Source organism: Pundamilia nyererei, unplaced genomic scaffold, assembly GCF_000239375.1.
Source record: "Pundamilia nyererei isolate P.nyererei 1_Seehausen unplaced genomic scaffold, PunNye1.0 scaffold00005, whole genome shotgun sequence".
Classification (NCBI taxonomy): domain Eukaryota; kingdom Metazoa; phylum Chordata; class Actinopteri; order Cichliformes; family Cichlidae; genus Pundamilia; species Pundamilia nyererei.
In genome coordinates this window covers 2,391,991-2,414,781 of record NW_005187406.1, presented here as the reverse complement: position 1 = coordinate 2,414,781, position 22,791 = coordinate 2,391,991, and the positions used below count along the sequence as shown (strand labels likewise).

Sequence of the window (22,791 nt, the reverse complement as noted above, 5' to 3'; positions counted from 1 at the left end):
GCTGGAAAACTTTTAATGAGTGATGTTTGATTGTATTAGTAACACATAAACTTTGCTGGAAAACTTGGATATTCTTAGTTAAGGTTATTCTTCTTGGGTGCTTGTTTCCAAGCTCATATTTGAGCCAAATAGCAGTTTGGCAAGAATGAAGATGTTGACTTGGACAGCTTTTTCTCTCTCTCTTTCTCCCTTCTTGTAATTCTGAACTACAGGCCTTGTAATAGGATCACTGGATGTTAGACAAAGGTCTCTTTGGCATCAGCTCACTCCTTAAAAGCACACATTGCTGTGTGTAACAGATTTCTCCGACCACTCCAAAGGCGTCTTTTTGTGGCGTCTGCTGGGTTCAGCACTTGTGATGTTGTTATTGCTGCCGCTGTGTTTTCTGCAGCCCCCAAACCACTCAGTAGCATATGATGGAAAGAGCGATTATAGTCCCCTGCAGACAAAGAATCTCATTTAATAGATTTTAGAGCTTTTTGTCGTCTTTCTCCCCGCTTCGTCATCTCACAGAACATGTGTGCTTGTGGTTGTTGAGCAACTATTTTTTTATTTTCGGCACAGTTTGTGTGTCTGTGTATGTGTGTGATTTATGCATATAAATTAGTGTGCAGTGGTTTGTTTTTCTATGCGTGACATATTGTACAGTAAGTATCTATACGTTATCTCAGCAGCACAGATGCACATGGGAAAGGTGCAGCACCAATTAGTCTTCTTCTGGCTCATCAGAGCGAGGAGTTCCACACTGGGAACTGTTAAGTGCGTTCCAGCTCGTATTAATGATACCCTGTCTCAGTGATGACGCCCTCTGGACTAGTATTGAGAAATTCCTGTTTTTAATTGCATAAGCAATTACTATGGTTTGTGATTTTTACAGTGATTTGGTTAATATTAAATCATGCATTTAAATGTGAGCTCGCTCTCTCTATTTAATATGTTTGGAGTTTTGCAACATATGGTAGTCATTTCAAAAGTACAGATAAATTAAGTCTGGAGGTTTTTGTGGCTTTGGAGACTTTTCATTAAAATTATGAAACAAAACAAGTTGGACACACTGCTCTTATGTTTTTATCTTCTATTATGGCATACCTGGTTGAACACCTTTTCACTACGATTTAGTTTCAGTTCATTGGTAGTAATTGGGCAAAACCTTAAAACTATGAGGCAACTCCTTTAGACTTAAGCCATAAAGGTTTCTGGACTGGTCATTGACCATCTGACAACCACCGGTCACTAGGGACAAATGTTAACCAGCGATTGGTTGCAAACTGGTTGCTGGAAATTGCTGCCAGCCACTGTAAATTCGATTGCTAAGCCCCTATCAATGTAGGCCTAGAGACTAGTCAGTGGACCTCTTGGTAATCACTGGTCAAAGAAGTTTGTATTCCAGCTGGCGAGTGGTTGCTGATCGCAAAAAGGTAAACGGTACCGTACATTTGCTTCGGTTGCTAGTAGGTTGCCACAGTTACGAGTAGTTTTCATCAAATATGCCAAGTTGACTGCAAACACTTGGCAGCTACTTGCCAAGCTATGGTAAAACTGTGAAAAATGCACAACAAATCGGAACCGGAGAACACTAATCTTCTGAGTTTAAATGTTTAGACCTAACACTCTCCATTTGCATGAGATGTTCATATTAGGGATATCTGCTCACACAGCCAAGATACCAAAAACAGTGAAATATCTTAGAGTAGTCTGGAGCCTCAGCTTTTGGCTAATAAGCATTACTTTGTGATCATTAGTAGAAGTTTTATATGCACATCATGTTTAGGACAAGCAGGGGCCTAAATACTTATTACCTTAATTTAACCTTACTGTTCATTTTGGACTAGTATCAGTATGTTCATTGATGTCTGCATATCTGTATATCTTTAAGTGTGGTCTGTGTATCTGTACACTATGTCAAAGTACCTCACTTTTGCTTCTTTTTCTTTCTTTTTTCCTTTTTTCCACAGTACATAAATCCAGCGCAGACAGAATTAGATACTGCAAGTAGAGAAAGAAAGACATGCAAAAATTGTAGGCTTTTACACTCATCGAGGATGTTGAATTTAGAGAAAACAGGTTTTACGCACACCCAGAAACTCCTCAGAGAAGATTGAATTCCCATCGCCGGGGTCTGTTGTCTACTTTTCAGCGGCAAGTGGAGTATCAAAATCCCAGCAGTGCTCTCAGCCTCGCCTCTCCTTATAGATGGAGTACTGTAATTAGATTTCTTTGCTCTCCTTCTTCTCTCTCCTCCTGCAAGGTTTATATTCTACATTAAGGATGAGCTCACTTACACACTGGGATGGATGAATGTACATACACACTTCTCTGCTGCCTTTGTTCACCTCCAAACCTGTTTACGTGTAGAGGGGGGGGAAAATAACCCAACAAAATTAAAATACAGAATTTCATTGGAATTCCCAGCATTACTAGCGGCTGAAGAGTTGTACAATAGGTAATTAGAAGCAAAGATAAGCAGTGTATTGCTCTGCATAGCCTCTCTGTCTTTCACAGTCTCTCTCTCTTGCCGTTGGTTGTCTTTATCAGCAAGGGTTTTACTCTGTTCAAAAGTGAAGACACATTTATCACCCACTGGGAATTTGATAAGAGGGCATGGTTAAGCCTTTAACCCCATTGTTTTAATCATGAGCCTGAGTAATGCTCTGCCTTTTCTGTTTCTTGCTCTCTTAGTCTGTCTTTGTCTCTTTTTCTAACGCATCCAAAGGTGGAAGTTGTTAAGGATGTAGCACTGGGATTTCAGAATGAATACCAGGGCTGCATAGGTCAAGATGTATCATTTCAGGTACCACTGCACTGAAACAGAATCCAGGAAAGGTAGTGCTAATAGCATAGTGGATGGTAGAACTACTAATAAAGGGCAGACTCTTTTGACTTGTCAGTGGATGCTTCAGCTAAAAATTGTGTTTAGCACTGATTATTTGTGCTGAGCTACCATAGGCTTTCATGTCACCCCAGTGCTGCTGCTCTGTGAAGCTGTGGGAAGTGAGTTCCCACTATTAAATTCCATTCTTTTGAATTCTTTTGGTGACAGAGAAAGACTGGACTCAGAGTGGTCAAGCTCATAAAATAATCTTTATTTTACATTTCCAGAAATGGAGGCCTGAACACATGAACACACATGCTCAGGTCTGAATTCTTGCCAGCTAAATCCGTATATATATTTCTGCACTGCGTCACACCGACACACAGATTACTTAGTTCCGCTTTTCTATACTTCCTGTTTCTGCACAAGACGTGCAGTCTACTCTGTGACTTTTGGCCTACATTCTAACTCACAAGGGCGTTTTCCTACACTGGGCTCTATAAAACAATATAAACAGAAAATAAGCATTAAGAATATATGTTTATTTCCCCCTTTTAGCTAATAAAATTAGTTAACCTAATTAACTGACTTCCTCAATAACTACTGTGAACTAAAAACAGATATAATTAGCTTTTTCTGGTAAAAGGTCCTAGATTATTTTTGTCAATCTTTGGAAACGGTCTCTATAGAGTTAACCCATTTCCTCTTTAAAATTTACTCCTGGTTTCTTCTCCCCCTTTAACGGGTAGAGCATATCCGGCCTGAACACTGTGTTTGGGCAATTTACATAACATAGAAATCCTGCAAACTATTACTAAAGTCCCTCTCATTACACTTCATTACTTTTATACTCACATTATAACCTCTGTCTAACGAGCTTTTAATCTTCTATACAACCTAAACAACAAATTTTCTGAGAGGTTTCTCTGTGCTCTGTGCTTCTTTTGAGTTCCCCTTTCTGGTGGTTGGTTCCTGGATTCTCCCCAACCCCTCCGTGGTTTTGCTGTGGTTCTGGAATCAGGAGGACAGGAGAAAAAACACCTCTCTCTGCTACGCCTCAATAATCAAATATGTTCATCAATTGTTCTGTTAACTTTTCAAAGTGAGTTCAAAATATCATGTTCTGGGCTCTATCATTCATATATATATATATATATATATATATATATATATATATGCACACACACAGATGCAAAAGTTACAGTTAATGACAATGGACGGTTGAACAAATAACGGCTGGCTGCGTCCACTGTTGGTAGCTAATTTTTTTTTTTTCAAGTTTGGGTTTTATTTTATTAAGTTATTGCTCTCCCTCCTTGAGAATTGGCAGCATCAAAGTCTTTCAAGTGACTTTCATCAACCATTTAGCAATTCCTGCACCTAATCTGAAGCTGTCTGTGTTCACCCTGTGATAGGCTAGCTACCTATTAAGGGTGTGCCCTACCTTCCTTTTGCCCTAAGAGAGGTGGGATAGACTCCATCCCCACTGAATTGGGGCAAGCAGTTAATAGGGAATATAGATGGATGGGTGAATGCATGCACTTGGGTCATAGAAACTGCACTTATAGACTCGGTCAAATCTCTTACAGGTTAAATTTGCCCCAAAAGCCATTTAAAACCCTTTTTGCCCAGCAGGTTATAATTTTATGTGCACAGTTTCAGTTCAGTTTAATTCAGTTTTATTTCTGTACCACAAACTCCCAAACACCGTCACCTTTAAGGGCTTTATTTGTCCGGTAATAACTCTGCAACAATACATTGAAACCCCAACAATCACACTTGGTGATAATGGGAGGAAAAACTGCACCAGCGCAGCAATGCAAAACAAGACGTTCTCTTGTTTTTTGGCTGTCGATTGGCTCTTGAGTGACGGGGGTAGGATAGAGTCACAGAGGTTTGCCATCAGTTTCTAACCAGGAACCAGGATCGATTGTCACACACATTGCATGTATAACAGCAATCGCTGATTAATGGTGACTGCGTGCCTCCAGTGTCACCAGGTCTACACTCTCCTCTGTGGTTGTGTCAGGGAGGACACCTGGGAGCTTTAGCTGATGGTGTCCAATTGAAAATGTAGATACATCAGCAAACCCAAATGTCTTGTCTCTAATCATGCTGTTCACCAAACCTTTTGTTTATTGCACTCTCTTTCATTCACCACAAGTTTTCTTCTTCCTTGCATGCGTTTGCGTGTTCTTTTTCTTGTTTTGTTTTAATCCCGTGCCAGTGTGTAGCTGGAGGACACAGGGAAGGGGATGCTTCGTGGTGACTAATGGCTCAGAGTGATTTATGGGGAACCAGAGCTGTAAGATGCTTCTCCATGCTACATCATTTTGTATCCCTCTGTCATGCAAATTATCAACAGCTTCTGTTTCATGATGAATTATTTCCCAGACCTGCACTTTAATGACAACCGCCCTTCAATACAAGCGCGCATGTTGGATGTTCACTCCTACGCATTGCTATTCTCACAGATGTGCAGATGACAGCTTTGTTCAGAACTACATTCGGAGTTTGTGTCAAAAGAGAACGAAGGAGAAATGGGAGAAAGGTTGGAAGAAAAATGATTCTCTTGGAGGTTTTAACCAATGGGAGGCGATTGAGTGGCAAATGGGAACTTGGCTCGCAATTAGCGAATCCAATCTTGTAACCTGCAAATAACCAGTGATCAAGAGATGAAAGGGAGATGATGGAAAGCAAGAAGGGGATGAAGAGGAGGAGCGATTGATAGAAAGATCATAAACATCAAACCTAATTAGTGTGCACTGATGTTTCTTTACCTCTTTTATTCCATTATTACGCGGTCAGCATCTTATTAACATTTTAAAAGCACAAGGCTCTTCAGAATATTCAGATGGATCTAACCAAATAAGTAGCTCAGGTGATTACAGCATAGACGAGTCATAGCACAAAATACAGTGCATATTGGAATTCCAGTCTCCTTCCTGTGCATTTTTCTGCAACCCCTTCAAATTTGCATTCAATATGTTTTCATCACTCCGGCTGCTTACTCTGAGCATTTCCTGCACAGTCCATCCCCCACCTCTCTGTCTCCCCCCATCCTCCCCACACTCCCCACCTCCGTCTGTCAAACCAGAGTCCAGTCTCCACACGGGAGTCTTTATCACAAAGAAAAGCACAAAAGACGTGGTGCTGTTTGAAGACTGACAGGTAAATGGGATTTCCACAGAGACCGAGACAAGACTTGAAATTATCAGCACAAAGAGCCTGTGTTTTCATGAGGGCACCCACTTAGCAAGAGAAGGAAAGAATGCAGCAAAGCATGGCAAACAGACAAAAAAAAGTGGTGAAATTGGACCTAATGTTCCTATAGTAAATGCAATACTGCTATTTAACATCCTTTGAATGCTTACTGCTCTTCCTGTCACCATATAGCTTCACGGGAAACTCAAGACAATTCGACTGAGCACAGTTTTATGTTCTATTTGTGGCTGAATGGGTTTAGTGTGGTATTGTCAGTGGAAGAAGGAGGATTTTTGTTCCCAATATATCTCAATGCCTAGAGCCATGGCACCAGCTAAGGGTTTACATCCTACCAGGCCACCCACGCCAATTTAACTTCGAGGCACTTCGGATAACAATCAACAGAAGGTGATACGCAACTTTGATTGGAGTGAAAGGAAGTGGAATCAGTAGCGCATTGTATTTTGTCATTGTCAAATCAAGACCATTTGCTCAGAAGAGTGCCAGCTGTCATTATCCTGGAGACAGCAGTAGCCAAATGCAGTGTCTGGAAGTTCAAAAGCTCTCCAGTTTTTATTACAGCAGAGGATTGTGGCTCTTGTTTGCTATGGCGTCCCCATTCTGGTTGAAGGTGGACAATTCATGAAATCAACTGCTGTGTTATTTTTTAAGACTGCCTGTAAATTCATTGCTGGAGACTGGAAACACTGTAGCTTCCATTTCTGGAGTATGTTTTCAGGCATTATGTGGAGCTCCTATTTGGCCGTTGTAGAGACTATTCAATCTATCATTTTTATCTTTTTATCTGTGTAGGTTTGCAGTCATATAGGTCATGGTTGTCTCAAAAAATAAAAGAGAGATGGTTTCAGAAAGGATGAAAGGCTTTCTATGTCCACCTGGATAGGGCGTTATTAAACCTTTAATAGTGGTGGCCTATGACACCATTATCAATTATAATGCAATCGCAGCAGGTAGCACGTCTTCAAGAAAGTTATAAAGAAGTTAATTTATCTTCAACTTAAAAGCACTTGAAATCAGCATGTAGGGTTGGTCAGACATGAATTGAAAACGGCTTGTCTTGTTGGCTTTGATCACTAAGAAAAAGTCATGTGAGGCAAGTTGTACAAGGGTAGTTCATGAACACTATTGCCTACCAAATCCACAAGTACATTAAGGTCTGAGGAGTGTAAATTTCATCATGGGACAGCAAGCATGAGCGTTCCTGCACATATCCATGTTCCTGCCTGACCGTGTACTCTCATCCACGGAGACTTTATTTTACAATTCAACAGCTACACATGCACCCCAGGCAACGAACTTCAAAGTTTAATAGGAATGACTAGTCGGTCATGGTTTCCCAGCTCTCTGTGGATGTGTCAGCGACAGAGTATAATTAAGGTTTAAATCAGGACTGGTAGTTGAGACATAACACACTCATAGTGGTAGAAGAAACTGTTGCCACATGTACACCATAGCCCTAAACCTTTCTCTCAGTCAGATTGGACATTTGCCAGCTTTAACTTGTCAGTTTCCTAGTATATCAAACCTCAGTTTGAGGGCTGGTTGTACAGCTAATAGTTCAGTGCATTTACCCACTAATGGATGGGCATCGTGTGTGGTGCTTCCCGAAGTTTTATCCAAGTAGTCTCCTAAACTACACAGATTATTTACAGTAGTGTGAATATGTCTGAAGCAGACTATTTCCTGCTTCCAAAATTGTCTGAAGTTCAAATGTGAAAACTGCTTAATAGTCAGTGACTGAAGGAGGAATTCAGACAGGTTGTATCAGGACAGAACTACTACTCACTACTATGACTTATTGGTGATGTTTAGTTTATTGGTTAACATGTTTTATACCAGTGGGATGAATGATTGGGTAACGAAGCAGAATGAATGGTTTATATGAAAGGAATCTTGTGAACTATTTTTAAAGAATTTGAAATAAAAAAGCTTAACTTTTCATCTAGCGCCATTACCATTACATAACCCACCCTGCAAGTACAAAAATACAGAAAAAAACAAACAAAACCTTTATTGGCAAATGTTAACTAGCATTTAGCTTGAAGCATGATATTTAGTGCCATTAATTGTTAATCATACCACAGAGAGTATTTCAACCAAGTTTTTAGTTGTATTTCTGAAAAAACAGATAATAGTACCATAGCTGTGTATGTCTAAATCGGCTTAAATGGTTGATATGACTGCAACTTCAGTACATTCTTGAAAAGCTGCTAACTTAGCTGTGAATTTGTGTCTCCACTGCTAATTTCACTGCTGGTGCTGGTGCTAAATGGGAACGTCATGCCCTTCAACTCAAACCTGAAGTGGTTAAATTGTTTTTGTTTTTTTTCCCACCTTCCAGACATTCACTTTTTGACAGACAATTTCAAAGGTCAGCTTCATCCTCTGACTGCATTACAGAGACATTTTCTCAACGCCTTTATTCTATTTTTTTCCCCAGTTATTTATCTTTTATTCATACAGATAGTCTTTTAGAGATTGAAGATGCTTTTCTGTCTCAGACAGGCCATCTTTTTCTCTGAGTGTTTTTTAGCAAACAAGGGCCCGAATGGAGTCTTTGACTTCTAAAACCACATAATGATAGTTCTGTGAAAGGGGTACACTCAAACGAATTCGGGTCAGGGTAGGTGACTGGGGCTTATCTAAATTGTTTCTATGAAATTGGTTTTCCTCTGTGAAAGCCACTGGAACAATCCCACAGGGTAGGCTGATCCGTTTCCAAAACATCCATGTTTTCTATTGGACCACTTCACATCAAATCTCAGCTATTAAAAAACAGCTTTTTTTTTAGTCTCAGCTTTTAAAAAAGAGCCTGTTGTGTGTTGGTGTCCTAAAAGAGGTCTGATAGTCGTGCAAAAAGACTTGTGTGTTTCAGTGTGAGACTTGATCTAAGCGACTCGGACTGGGTGATCCATACCACGGTCAATCTCATTTGACCTCCAGAGCCCACTTTGCTTAATCAGTGTCACCACTTAACCGTACCCTGACCAGTTTAAAGGGATTCTCAGGAATGCTTTAGTTGGACTAGAACAAGATATGCATCTAGCCTCAGTAGCCTCCATGACGCATTACTGAGAACTGTCTTGATGCATTCTCAATCATCCAGGAAAGTAAATCTCCAAAAGTTGATTCTGTTAATCTGGTCGTAGCATTTTGTGAGAGAAACATTTCGTCACTCATCCAAGTGACTTCTTCAGTCTCAGCTGACTGCAGGTTTCCCCAAATCTTATAATTTGCATAATGACTGAAACCAGCCCACTGAAGGAACAATGGGCTGGGAGGTCAGTTCCTTAATCTTAATTATGCAAATTCTCATGACCATTGACCATTGATCAATGGCCATGAGTACCATTCACAGAGAGTTGGGGAATGGCTGCAATCACAGCATTGTAAGATGGCAAAAGATGTACCCTTAGCCCCCCTCCTCAATTCAGAGATGGTCTTTCCCTTTTCACGTAAATGGCCTCCTTGACTCCGCGCTCAAACCAGCGTTCCTCCCTGTCCAGGATGTGTACATCCCCATCCTTGAAAGAGTGTCCACTGGCCTGTAGGTGTAAATAGACTGCAGAGTCCTGGCCTGACGAGGTAGCTCTTCTGTGTTGTGCCATCCGCTTCGCCAAAGGTTGTTTGGTTTCCCCGATGTATAAATCCTGGCAATCCTCCTGGCACTTAACAGCGTACACTATGTTACTCTGTTTGTGTCGGGGGACCCGATGCTTGGGGTGGACCAATTTTTGGCGCAGCGTGTTTTGGGGTTTAAAAGCCACAGGGACCCAGTGATTAGAAAAAAATGTGTCTCAACTGCGCCAATACTCCTGACACATATGGGATCACTACAGGTTTTCGCTTGGGCAGCGGTTGTTCTTCTCTCATGGATCGGCTGGAGCTTTCTTTTGGTGCCTTTCCAGCTTTGACAAAAGTCCAGCTGGGATAACCACATTTACTCAGGGCCTTCTTGATGTGCTGTTCTTCTGCCTCCCTGGCCGCTGTGTCAGTGGGGATGGTGTTTGCTCTGTGTTGTAGCGTCCTGATGACACCCAGTTTGTGCTCCAGTGGATGATGAGCGTCAAACCTTAGATACTGATCCGTATGTGTAGGTTTACGGTACACGTCAGCTTTTAGATGTCCCCCATTACTGATGGAAATCTCACAGCCTAAGAAGGCTAACCTGCCACTTTTCATATCCTCCCTGGTGAATTTGATGTGTCGGTCCACTGAGTTAATGTGATCCGTGAAATGTGGTACGTCCTGAGATTTGATTTTCACCCAGGTGTCATCCACATATCTGAACCAATAGCTTGGTGGTGTTCCAGGGTAGGATAGCAAAGCCCTCTTTTCCACTTCTTCCATGTACAGATTGGCCACGATGGGTGAAACTGGGGAGCCCATGACACACCCATGTTTCTGCCTGTAGAACTGACCCTTGTATGTGAAGTAGGTGGAATGAAGACACAGTTCCAAAAGCAAACACACTTGGTCGATGCTGAGAGTGGTCCTGTTGCTGAGGTTGGTGTCATCCTGTAATCTCTTACGGACTACCTCCAACGCTTCCGTGACTGGGATGCAAGTGAAGAGAGATGTAATGTCGTACGAGACCATGGTTTCATCTGCCTCCATAATGACATCTCTCACCTTCTCAACAAAATCCAGGGTGTTCTGGATGTGGTGTTCAGAGCTGCCCACCAGCGGGTTGAGGATCGAAGCCAGAAACTTGGAGATGTTATAGGTGACAGAGTCGATCATGCAGACAATCGGTCTTAAAGGTGCTCCCTGTCCAGATGAACAGAATCAACTTTTGGAGATTTATTTTCCTGGATGATTGAGAATGCATCAAGACGTTTTAACCCACTTTGGCGAGGACTGCCTAAAGGTTGTACGTCAGTATGAGCAAACAGCACGTAAATGGTAAATGGTAAATGGCCTGTATTTATATAGCGCTTTACTAGTCCCTAAGGACCCCAAAGCGCTTTACATATCCAGTCATCCACCCATTCACGCACACATTCACACACTGGTGATGGCAGCTACATTGTAGCCACAGCCACCCTGGGGCGCACTGACAGAGGCGAGGCTGCCGGACACTGGCGCCACCGGGCCCTCTGACCACCACCAGTAGGCAACGGGTGAAGTGTCTTGCCCGTTGCTTGTAGTCCTGTAGTAGGCCACCTGAGATTCAGCCTCAGATGCCGACAAAACAGGAGTACTCCTAAGGGTCTGCAAATGAGCTCTTCAGTTAAGGCTTCCGGGCAACAAAAATCCTCCAGAGGGCACAGCATCAGTTGCTTAATGAACGCGTGAGGCAAACAAATTTTACCATCGACATGGTAAAATCTCAAGAGAAGCGGATCCGACAGAGACTGAAAATGGTTTTAGATGAGAATAATAAAACTGTGTTAAATAATTGATACGTCACCACAAATGCAACACTAAAAAAAGCAGAGTGTAATAATAAGGAGCGATAATCTAAAATGAAGCACACTTGGGAAGCTTTAGGATTAGGAGTAAAATTGGGCTTTGGCACAGAGCAAATGTGAGTAGGACCTTAAAGTCAATCATTTCTGAGATTTTTTTAATAGAAAAATAGAAAAGAAAATACTATTCACAAATATACATGGGGTAGTCTGCATTTACATAATCCAGCAAGTTGATGCATTCTTATAAAGTTAAAATGACAAATACAAATACATAGGAGTCGGCACCGGTTTGTGGCAGCTACCATGTTTCCCAACCATATTTGAATAAAGTGGCGGGGAAAGACATCTCCTTTGACTAATTGTGTTATGTCTGTGGCCACATATGTAGTAAACCAAAAGGTGGAGGAGAAGAGAAGTTATGAGTGTTTGCATGCTGTTGAGGTACATTTAAATTTGTGTCTGCACCTTCACACTCAAGATATGAAGGATCATACCTATGTTTTATCATCTCAGATGGGATTGATTCCCTTCACCAAAGAAATTGGCATCTTAATAAAAATCTCATTCTCTTCCTTCTACACCTCAAGCCTCATCTCCAAAAATGAAGGCAGGCCTATAATACACAAAAACCTGCAGACATGTGCTCATTTATTCCAGATATTGTTAGAATGACTTATTGTCAGCAGATTAGACACGTGACCCTCCCGTCTCCAGATAGCTGACAACAACAGCTGTTTATAAGCTAATATTGTGCCAGCTAATGTTAGGCTTGAGTTTTCTAAAAATCACAGTTTCCCTCTGATAAACAGTTTGATTACATTCTCACATCTTTTGAGCGTTTATTCATTAAGCATTAGAGCAAACAGTATCCAATAGGGGTGGGCGATATAAACGATATAAATTTGGCCAACGATAGATTTTGACTATATCACTCTACCGCGATAGCGCGTGTTGATGATGTCATCAAGCTGCGACTGTTTTGGTCGAAAGCATCGCAGCAGCTACAACCATTATCATCTGCAAATTATGCCGGACGACAGTCATAGCAAAGAGATGAAGCACTTTTGAAATATGGGGAAAGCCAAAAACTGCGCTTCCTCCACTTCCGTAACATTGATTCATTAATGTTGAATTCTCTCACATCTGTTCTATTCCCATGTTGTTGCAGTATATTAATGACTAACCTCGTATTGTGGATGAATAATCTCAGTTGTTCTCCTGACTGACGTTTGGCCCGTGTATAGCATCCTGCTATGCGATTGCATTTGTCCCTAACCACCAGAATCCCTCACGTTAACTTTTATCGAGTGGAAAAAATTTGGCGTTCATCCTCCAGCTTCACTGTGCTAATGTTATGCTAACATAGCTGTGTCGCTAGCAGTCACGTAGCACAAAATTATATACCAAGTAGTCAAACTTCAGTAACCCTGCAAACGCCACTGCTGTTTAGTTTTCTGTCTTCATTTATGTTGGAAGTGATAGCAGAGCTGTACGTTTTAATTAGTTTCAAAAATTTCTGTCAGAACATGGTATGTCATGTTTACGTGTAAACTAGCGAGCTAACGTCCTGTTAACTTGTAACTCCGTTAAATTTAATAAATTCTATTTTCATGGATGCCAGGATGTTAAACTTGATTGCTGCACCCGATAAAGCAGCAACGCTGATGATTTAATTAAAGATAAAAGAATTTCGACCGTTTTTAACTCTGTGTTCGTTTGACTTTGGGACCTGAAGCGGACGGAGTTTTGGACCCAGATTGCTCCGCGAAGCTCCTCACTACGGCAGCCGTAATGCTCTGACAAATCCATCAAGCAGTGCGGCTTACCAAAGTTGTACTAAAACATTTTTAACAGATTTCTGCACGCCAAAATCGGTTCGAGGTCAGTAAGCACAACCAGAATTCATACATAAGGCACACTCTCGATTTTTGAGAAAATTAAAGGATTTTAAGTGTGCCTTATAGTGTGGAAAATGCGTTATACAGAAGAAAAGAATATATCGCGATATATATCGTTACCGCACGTGCTCCAAATTATATCGCGATATGGATTTTAGGCCATATCGCCCAGCCCTAGTGTCCAACAATTTCAGATCCACTTCAAAGATAATCTCACTAATATCAGCTATTAACAGCTAACAGTAGCTAACAGCAGCAATAACAGCTTACCAACAGTTCAGCATATCCTCAATAACTCACCTCAGTATTGTCATTGGTTAGCTTCTCTGACTCATTGAACCGTGTCTCAGAGTTTTACATCCTCCTCCAGACTAAATAATAGTGCACTCCTATCACTCTGCATTCACAGCTGTCACGGCTGGCGGGGTGAGCCGTGTGGTGTTGGAGGAAAAGGAGGACCCAAAATGCGGCAGTGACTGATGATTCGAGTGATGTTTATTTACAAGTGGCGGAGTGGCAAAAACAGGCAGTGAGACATGACAAAACAACTGAAGAAACCTAAACTGGGAGAACTAAATGACAAACCTGAGACCATACAAAAGGGGTGCGGGGCAGAGAGACGCAGCGACAGGAACGGAACACCATAGAACGCTGACGAGCCGACAACGAACACAGACCGACACCCACTAAATATACACACACAAGGTAATCAGGTAATCACACACAGGAGGGAAGAACAGCTGAACCTAATACACATGAGGACCGGAGGAGACAAGCTGAACACAATGACAACAGACACAGACTTTCAGAACAAAACAGGAAATCTAGGACCCGAACCGGACACAAGGGGGGAGGACACAGAATAACTAGAACACAGGGAAATAATCACAAAACACAAAACGCTGGGTCAACGACCCAGGACCATGACAACAGCTGAGGTAAACAGCTTACATAAATTCCAGGGCAGATCTCTGGACTCTGGAGCAAACAGGAGCAGAAACAGACTGACCACCGCTGTACATTCTAAATGTAATGTTTTTGACTGCCGTATTTTTTGGACCATGAGGCCCACTGTCTATGAACGGGTCTGTTTTCATACACAAGGCGCATCAGATTATAGGGCGCATTAACCTCCTACGACCTGGCGTCCACATATGTAGAAATCACATTCTGGGTTGTCTAGACCAAAATATAAGATTTTGCTCTACGAGTACGCTTTACTGCCACTGTTCTATCGAAATTTACAACGAATGTCCTCATCTCATTTTTCTCAAAAACAAAAATTAGGTTAAAAAAAAAATCTGGTAATTCTTCAGGTCCCAAACAGCCCAAATAGCAAATAGCAAATAGAATTTAAAAATGCATGCCATGAAAGAGTTCGGATTTGAGGTTAATCGAAACAAAAGTCAAATGTTATTCAACTGATTCTTCTTGCTTCCTCCACTTCCGTACCATTGATTCATTAATGTTGAATTCTCTTGAGGCTTCCTCGTATTGTTCATGGATTATCTCAGGTGTTCTCCTGACTGAAGTTTGGTCCGTTTACAGCATCCTGCCATGTGATTGCATTTCTCACTAACCATCGGAAACCCTCGCGTTAACTTTTATCGAGTGGAAGAAAGTTAGCGTTTTGGACCCAGATTACTCCGAGTCCAAGCGGGTCCTGACTACGGTAGCCGTAATGCTCCGACAATCCATCAAGCGGTGCGGCTTCGTAGCTTTCCAAAGTCGTACTAGAACATTTTTTGACAGATTTTTTTAGTTCCGTGTACCACATACAATCAGTTCAAGGTCAGTAAGCACAACCAGAATTCATACATAAGGCGCACCGGATTATAAGGCGCTCTGTTGATTTTAAGCGTGACTTTATAGTGCGGAAAATACGGTACAATGTAACATAAATCAGTCATGAATCAGTCATCTAACTTTTACTAAGGTTTAATGTCTCTACAATGGTCTTACTATAGCTTTTGTAAAAAAATGGCTTTTCTAATAGTAATGTGGACTACAGAACATCACTATATTAATATATCACAAATGTTTCACATACATGTGAAGGAAGCGCACTGCTGCTGCGTGGTGTTTTGCGGCATGTGTGGGATACGGATCATCAGCGATGTGGCGACAGAACTCAGACGCACTGACACATGTACATATGCACACTTACACGCTCCCACACACTTTATTTAGCAGCATTAATCATGGTATCTTTGGAAGTTTCAGAGGAGGTTCAGAGAAACCATTTCAGCTTCAAAAAGATTTTTTTTTTCTTCCCTGCTTTCTCCCGCTGGTTCATTCGTCATTATTATTACAGGATTAATCCTCGTCTCTCACTTCTTCACTATTGCCGTCTTAGCGTCTTCCTCCCACCATCTCATCTTTCTAAAGTCTTTTTTTTCTGAGGTGATGAAGAAGTCGCATCTCTCATGTGGATACTGTAGCAAATCCAGAATTTCCACAGTCGGCCTCGATAACTGAGTCATCAGGTGATGCAATCAAACATTTCCCCTGGTTCACACTTCTGTCACTTCTTCGCTTTGTTGTCATTCACGGGGTCTGAATAAATGTAGATGAACTGTATAATTTCTTGTGGGATAGATATAAAAACACTAGCATGGGAAGCCTTCAGCACAGAGCACACACATACTGATAATCATACAGAATAATGAGTACATGCTTTGCCCTACAGTCAGAGAGGGCATTTATGGCCTTTCAGCTCTTATGTAAAACACATTAAATAAAATAACAAGGACACACATTTGCAAACACAGGACTAGACAGTTCTGAGCCTGCTCAGTTAGTCGGTCACCTCGAGAAGTGGCAAGGTTACATGAAGGCTGGTATTCCTGGGCACACAGATATACACACATTCAATGAATCTGTGTGGTCCATGACGATGTAGCTGCAGGCCCACCCACAAGTCACTGAAGGGTTGGACACACACGACGCTGCTCCAGGTTTTTATTGGAAATGAATTTAGCCCAGGCATACACCCATACAAGCCTTAAATCATCCATTCTCATCTACGGCAGATTAATTATTTAATGGTCCATCATGTGCAACCGCTGTCCTCTCACAGCTCCGAATATTAATACATATTTAGGTCACATTTGTATTCTGCTGCTGTTTGATTATGCAGAATGGCGGACTTGATGATTCAGGGCAATTTCACGGTGCCGACATCGAAGTAGTATCAGCGGTGGATACATGAGAGCTTTCTGGGAGGGATCTTCCTTGTCTTTGTTGTGCAGATTTCTGAGACAGACCGATGTCTTTCTCATGAACAGGCTGAAATTTATCCTCTTTTGTTGCCAGTTTTCATTATTTTTTTGGCCGGGTGTCTCTCCAGAGATGAGGCAGCGAGCAGCCAGACTTCCCTCCATGGAAACACTTGCCATTGGAAAATAGAGCAGCTCGCGTTTTCTGCCAAAAGGCGGCTGTAAACTAATTTCAACCCTCCCTCTCACCTACACGTACGTGTGCAACTTGCAAACACAAGTACATTTAGCTCCAGAAAATTAATTCAGGGGTTTGAAGTATTGAGTGAAACATTCAGGATTTACAACCATGGTTTTTTTCACAGTCCCCCATTTTAAAGTTTAATTTCACCTATTAACTTAACCACAAATTAGTTTTGAGTACTTTGAGGCTTCTTCACAGGCAACTAGTTTTGTGTCACTTAGCAAAATGTGATGAAGTGATTGATTTGACCCTGACAGAATGTTTCCTGCAACTCCTGTGTTGCTTTCGCTTTAGATCACTGTGCACTGTTACTATGGAGCATCTCTAATCACCTTAGCTGCGTTTGCTTAATCTGAGCAGACTGTATAACTCTAAAGCTGCTTGTGTCCTTGGAAACAGTTTTTATAGTTTGTACCACATCATCGATTATAAACTTTTGACAGATTCCCTTTGGAAACCACAAATACCAAAGTCGTCACACTTGCTTCTCAGTGTTTTACAGATGACGATTTATGGTTGCCATTGTAAGCCACTCCATGGAGTCTTCATACTTTCCTTGATCCTTGATCTTAGGCTGGTGTCACATACATCTAGAGACTGATTGGTGACTGGTTGGCGACTGGTTGGCATGGGCAGCATCTAATATGTCCTTTCTGAGCTCCATGTTGTGATCATTTGTGATCATACGCCACTGTGTTTGTCCACGGCCATCCAGCATTTTGTTTTCTTAGAATGTACTGTATTGTTAATGTGACCACTCCTAATCTTCTCTGTTTTCTCTGGTGGATTTCTGTTGTTTTTTTAAGCCTAAGGATAGACTTTTTCACTTGTACTGAGAGCAGATTTCAAATGTAAATACTACATTTGGGATCCACTTACAACCTTTTAAGAGTTTTTGAATCAATAATCCAATTACCGCTGGTCCCCTGACCAAAAATAATTACTTTAAGCTCACGTTAAGCCAGTATTCATTCTGAGTCTTTATTCGTTATAGAACTGTAGCTTAAATATTTTTGGAAATGTCTAAAAATTCGGGTACCTACTGTATTGGACCTTATTATATCCTAATATTAAAGCATTAATCCAGTGACAAGCATCACCTTATCTTTTCTTATCTAAAATTCTCCCCCTCAAATTCACATTCTGACCTTGTTTACCCCTCGCTCAAGTGAAAATTGGCCAGAAATGAGAGGAGCTTGCTTAAAAGTCCAATTGTTTCTCCCCACAAACGAGAAACAAATTTGTAGACAAATACAACCTTCACACAGAAAAACAACTTATCTTGCACCCCTCATTCAAACTGAGGCTTGTTTGGCATGCCATTTTAAGTGTGCATTCATTTCAACTGAAGTGACACAGCATGACTGCCGCAGGGCCAAGCCAAACCCTCACCATTCTATATAATGATGCTGTTTGTAATTGAAATCAAATTGAAAATCGTAACCACCCTAATGAAAGTTTACTATGTGACAAGTGGAAGCTTCCACAGTTTGCTTTTCCGTCTGTTCCTTTCTCTCATTTCCTTCCTCCCTTTGTAAATTTCCAGTTTTGAGTCTTTACATCATATCATATTTTTCCTTTTTTGCCCCTTTTTTCCTGCTGTCCATCACTGATTCTTTACCCGATTCATCTCACCTTTTAGATTATTCTGCTTTTATTCCCTTGCTTTTTTGTTTGTTTGTTTGATCATGCAACTACAGTGGATGATTGCAGAATTTTGTCGTTGGTTAAGAAAAATCTATTCACAATAACTAGCCAAGAGACACTGTCAGAAATGCAAATACAAAGGGTTTATATCTAGGTGCAAACCACTGGTTACACTCAAGAACAAGAAGACTAGATCAAATGTTTCCAGAAAACACATGAGAGCCTCCACAGTCCTGAAAAAAACCAGCTAGCACTGCACTATGAACGCATACTGCAAAAGCAACCCAAAGAGTTTATGAAGGCCAAGTCATTCGCATGATTTCAACGCAATAGAGCATCTTTTTCAGTTATTAAAAACAAAACTGAATGTAGAAAGACCCAGAAACAAGCAGCAACTGAAGGCATCTGCAGCACACAGGCCAGAGAGGAAGCTAAAAAAAGTAGCAAGCAATCAGTCAAGAGATGTTGCTAAGTGGTATATAAAATACAATGCTGGGAAGCTATTAAACAGTGACTTTAAAATATATATATATATATCATAGACCTAAATGATGCCACCCTATTCCTGCCTTTTCAGTGATCAACGCTCATGACACATTTGGGTGCTTGTGCTTGTTAAGGATTGACCATGCTAAATATGCCCTCAAAGACAATCTTCTACCAGCCATCCAGCAGTGATTTGGTGACAATCTGTGCATTTTCCAGCATGATGGAGCACCTTGTCACAACGCAAAGGAGATAACCAAGTGGCTCCATTTTGCATCCATGGCCAGAAAACTTTCCAGATCTTAATCAAATCTGTAGTCAATCCCCAGAAAGCAGGTGGGCAGGCAGAAGCCCACAAACTGATCTACTTCAAGCACTGATAAGGCAGGATTGGTTCATCTAGAATTTGACCCAGAAGCTAACGTTCTGCATCCCACAGAGAATTGTAAAAGTTATGAAGAAGAAGGATCGAGGCTGTAAATAGTGACTCTTTGGATAAATGTGATTTATTTGCCAATAAAACTCTAAAAGCTGTGAAATATTTGTAATTGTTTTTCACCATATCATAGAAAAATGTTTTTAAAAAATCTAAATAGAAATTCATAATTCAGTATCAGCCTGAAAAATCTAATATTGTTCTGCCTCCAATTTATTGTAAATTCAGCATCCCGTACCATTCACCACTACCTCTCTGTCCCTCCTCGCTGCAGGGGTGAAGGCGGTTTTCTCCGGTCATTATCACCGTAACGCCGGGGGCTGCCACGGTGGCCTGGACATGGTCGTAAGCTCGGCCATCGGCTGCCAGCTGGGAGAGGACACCCACGGAGTCAGGGTGGTGGTAGTGACTGCAGACAGCGTCATCCATCGCTACTACAGCCTGGAGCAGCTGAGGGCTCGAGGCTTAGACGAGGACCTCAAGAAACTCCTGCAGGCCTGAGCGAACACTCAAACAACGATGAAGCTGGGTGTTTTGTTAACCGACTAGTATATTTTACATTCAGCACATTGTTGCAACGTGTTACAGTATTATGAGATCACTTGTTCTAATCAGACAGGAGATTTATTCTTATGGTCTACCAGACCCAGATTTGGGTTCTCCAACGACTGAATCATCAAAAACTCTGTTAATTTCATCAAAGTGAAAACAACATAATTTAAATAGTTATGAGAAGAAAAGCAGTGAATTCAAAGCCAGCAAAAATGTCAGTCACAGGTAGTCACGTGTACAGAATCTTCCAGTTTATGTTGTCTCGACTGAATGTTTTCTTGCAAGCATCTCTTGGAGGGTTAGATGTTATCTGTGCTTCCCACTCTCCTAAAAGCGCTACACAGAGATCTTTGAATGTGTTTTAAGACTCGTGGGTTCTTCTATTGACAAGTGCAGTCCTCCTGTATCTGAAGTAGCATCACATCCTCAGGCACTAGCTCAGTCTGTCTGTGCGGTCCAGTGCATGTGTTATGTGTGTGACTTTGAGCACATCCAGAGTTTTCCATCTTTAAAAGAAGATTCCAACTTAAAACAGTGAAGCGGGCTTGGGCTTTGTTTGCTCAGTTTCCCTTTGGAACATTCCAGAGGCATGATGGGAGATGTAGGACACAACAAGAGTATGTAAAAAGGATGAGACCGAGGGGGGGAAAGGTCCACCTCAGCTCTTGTTTCTTTAATGTAATCAGTTCAAAATTGTGAAAAGTTGGAATTTTCCTTTTAATGTTCCTAAATTGTCTTCTTTGCTCTTCCTGCAGTCTGAAGCCTTTTTTGGACATCCTATGCAATCTTTAACATCACCTTATGATGTGTGTATGTGTTTTCTGTTTAATGTTGTACATCTGTCATCTCTTTGTTTGTAGCCCCCCCACCCCCCCTCTTTTTAACAGTTATCAAGAGTCTTTTAATATAAGCTGACCTCACAGATTGTTCTTTATCATTGTCAACTACAACAAAACTGACAATCTCACTTTTAACTAAGACTAGTTTTAAGCTTACTGGTTTTTCATTGGCACAGTAAACAAATACACCACCATGTGACCACCTTAGAATAAAAAAAAAAACAGACTTGCCCATGTTTGAACATTTATACAGTTGAGCTGCAGCTCTGGCTCAGGTTTGGAGAGAAAGTAAACAGCGAGGTTGATATCTGTGTGATAACATGGAAAAACTGCCAAACAAAGAAGATCTCCTGGCCAGGACTTCATGTTTCATGCTGTAGTCGTTGTTTACAAATGCAGAATTTAGATTGAAGCTTGATTTTCATTTTTAATTCCAGCATAAGCTCGCCACAGACATGCTAACTTGCAACCGAAACCTGCTCAGACGGGAGTGGACATTAAAGCTCCACTCTGCATATTCACATTCATATTCATACGTCTGTACAGATTACACGCTGCGCTACTTCATGTGCTCATGAAGGCAATTTAAAGCCTAGCGTGGTGGAATGGTGGACCTGCCACTAACAAGGGAATCTAAATGAATAGGTGATTACACAATGTAAATAAATTGGATGGCAAAGGAATTGGGACCATAAATAGTTTCTATAATAACTCGTGATTTAATCAGAATCTCTCGAAAAATTTAAGATTGCTTCATATTACCCATGAATGACTCTGTAGTGCGAGTGCTGCAATATCCACCCGTGGCTCCCAGTTACGATTTTATTGAAGCATAGATCAAACTGACTGTGATTTTCTCACGCTGTGATGCGGCTCAGATGAAAATATTTCATCATTAGGCTGGAGCTTGAGTCGAAATTTAGGATGCGGCAGCTCACACTTCAAGCACACCTAGTTCGCTTTAATCCGCACACGTCAGCGTCTGCGCAGCAAACCAGACCCGGAGACGTAAATAAAGAAATGAAGTGCAATTGTCCGATGAAAGCCAAACTTAAGGAGGTGTCAGACCGATGATGTGACGGTGCTGCGGTGTGTCCGCGGGAGGAGGAGGACAGTATTTCCTGACCGTTTAGTCACAGCGTTAACGCTCGACTCCCTGCAGGCTTATTTGGGAGCCAACGGTCCTGGAATTGTCTTTTAAAATGGACGTTTCTGAAACTAAATGACTTTCTTTGTGAGCCCTAAATCACTCTACTCAATTACACTTTCCACACACAGACTCTCACACTCTCCCTGACCGACTGGGAACCTAACAGTTGTCATGGCAACCATTTAGCAACACATCTGTGTGTGTCTCGGAGAGAGACTGCAAGTGTCGGAGAGAAAGTCTACTTACTCCTCGTGTGTGTGTGTGTGTGTGTGTGTGTGTGTGTGTGTGTGTGTGTGTGTGTGTTCGTGTTCGTCCCTGGTCTGGTGGGTACTGTAGGTGATTTTCCATCGGCGATGTGATCACTGACCTCATTTCACACTGACGGATTCGGTCTCTTTTCCAAAAAGTCGGCGTGCGATAGAGGGAGGAGGCGGCATCTGAGAGGAATGGATAATGAGTGTGATGTGTGAAAGACGACTGAGTCCATCTCCTTCATTTCCTGTCTGAGAAGGAACCTTATGTCCTTATCTATTTTTATATCCTCCCCGGTAGACGAGCTCAGCCACTTTGTTCTTTTATCTGTTTTGAGGATGTGTGTCTAAATTTTGTTTTTGTGCATGTTTCTTCCATAAATGTGTGCGTGTGTGTATATATATATATATGTGTGTGTTGGGGGATGGCATTACACAACTTTGACTTGTTCCTGTGTTGAATTCTAACGAATGACCATACTGAACAATATTACTGTGACAGCCAATTGTATTTTTATAATAAATGTTGATTTTTCTCTAACAGTGACTAACTCTGTGATTTATTTTTTTTGTGTGTTCATTCATTTGTAGCCGTTACCACTTTACAAGCTCAGCTCAC

General features: G+C 41.4%; 1 protein-coding gene across 1 annotated transcript in view; it reads left to right on the top strand.

Annotated features, from left to right (window-relative positions):
• Positions 1 to 22,530, top strand: part of cpped1 (calcineurin-like phosphoesterase domain containing 1) — a 33,110-nt gene extending 10,580 nt beyond the window's left edge. Inside the window, exon 5 of the mRNA XM_005721954.2 lies at positions 19,655 to 22,530. Coding sequence (XP_005722011.1) covers positions 19,655 to 19,881 — 227 coding nt within the window. The 3' untranslated portion in view covers positions 19,882 to 22,530. The remainder of the gene's footprint in view (positions 1 to 19,654) is intronic.
• The last annotated feature ends 261 nt before the right edge of the window (positions 22,531 to 22,791 follow it).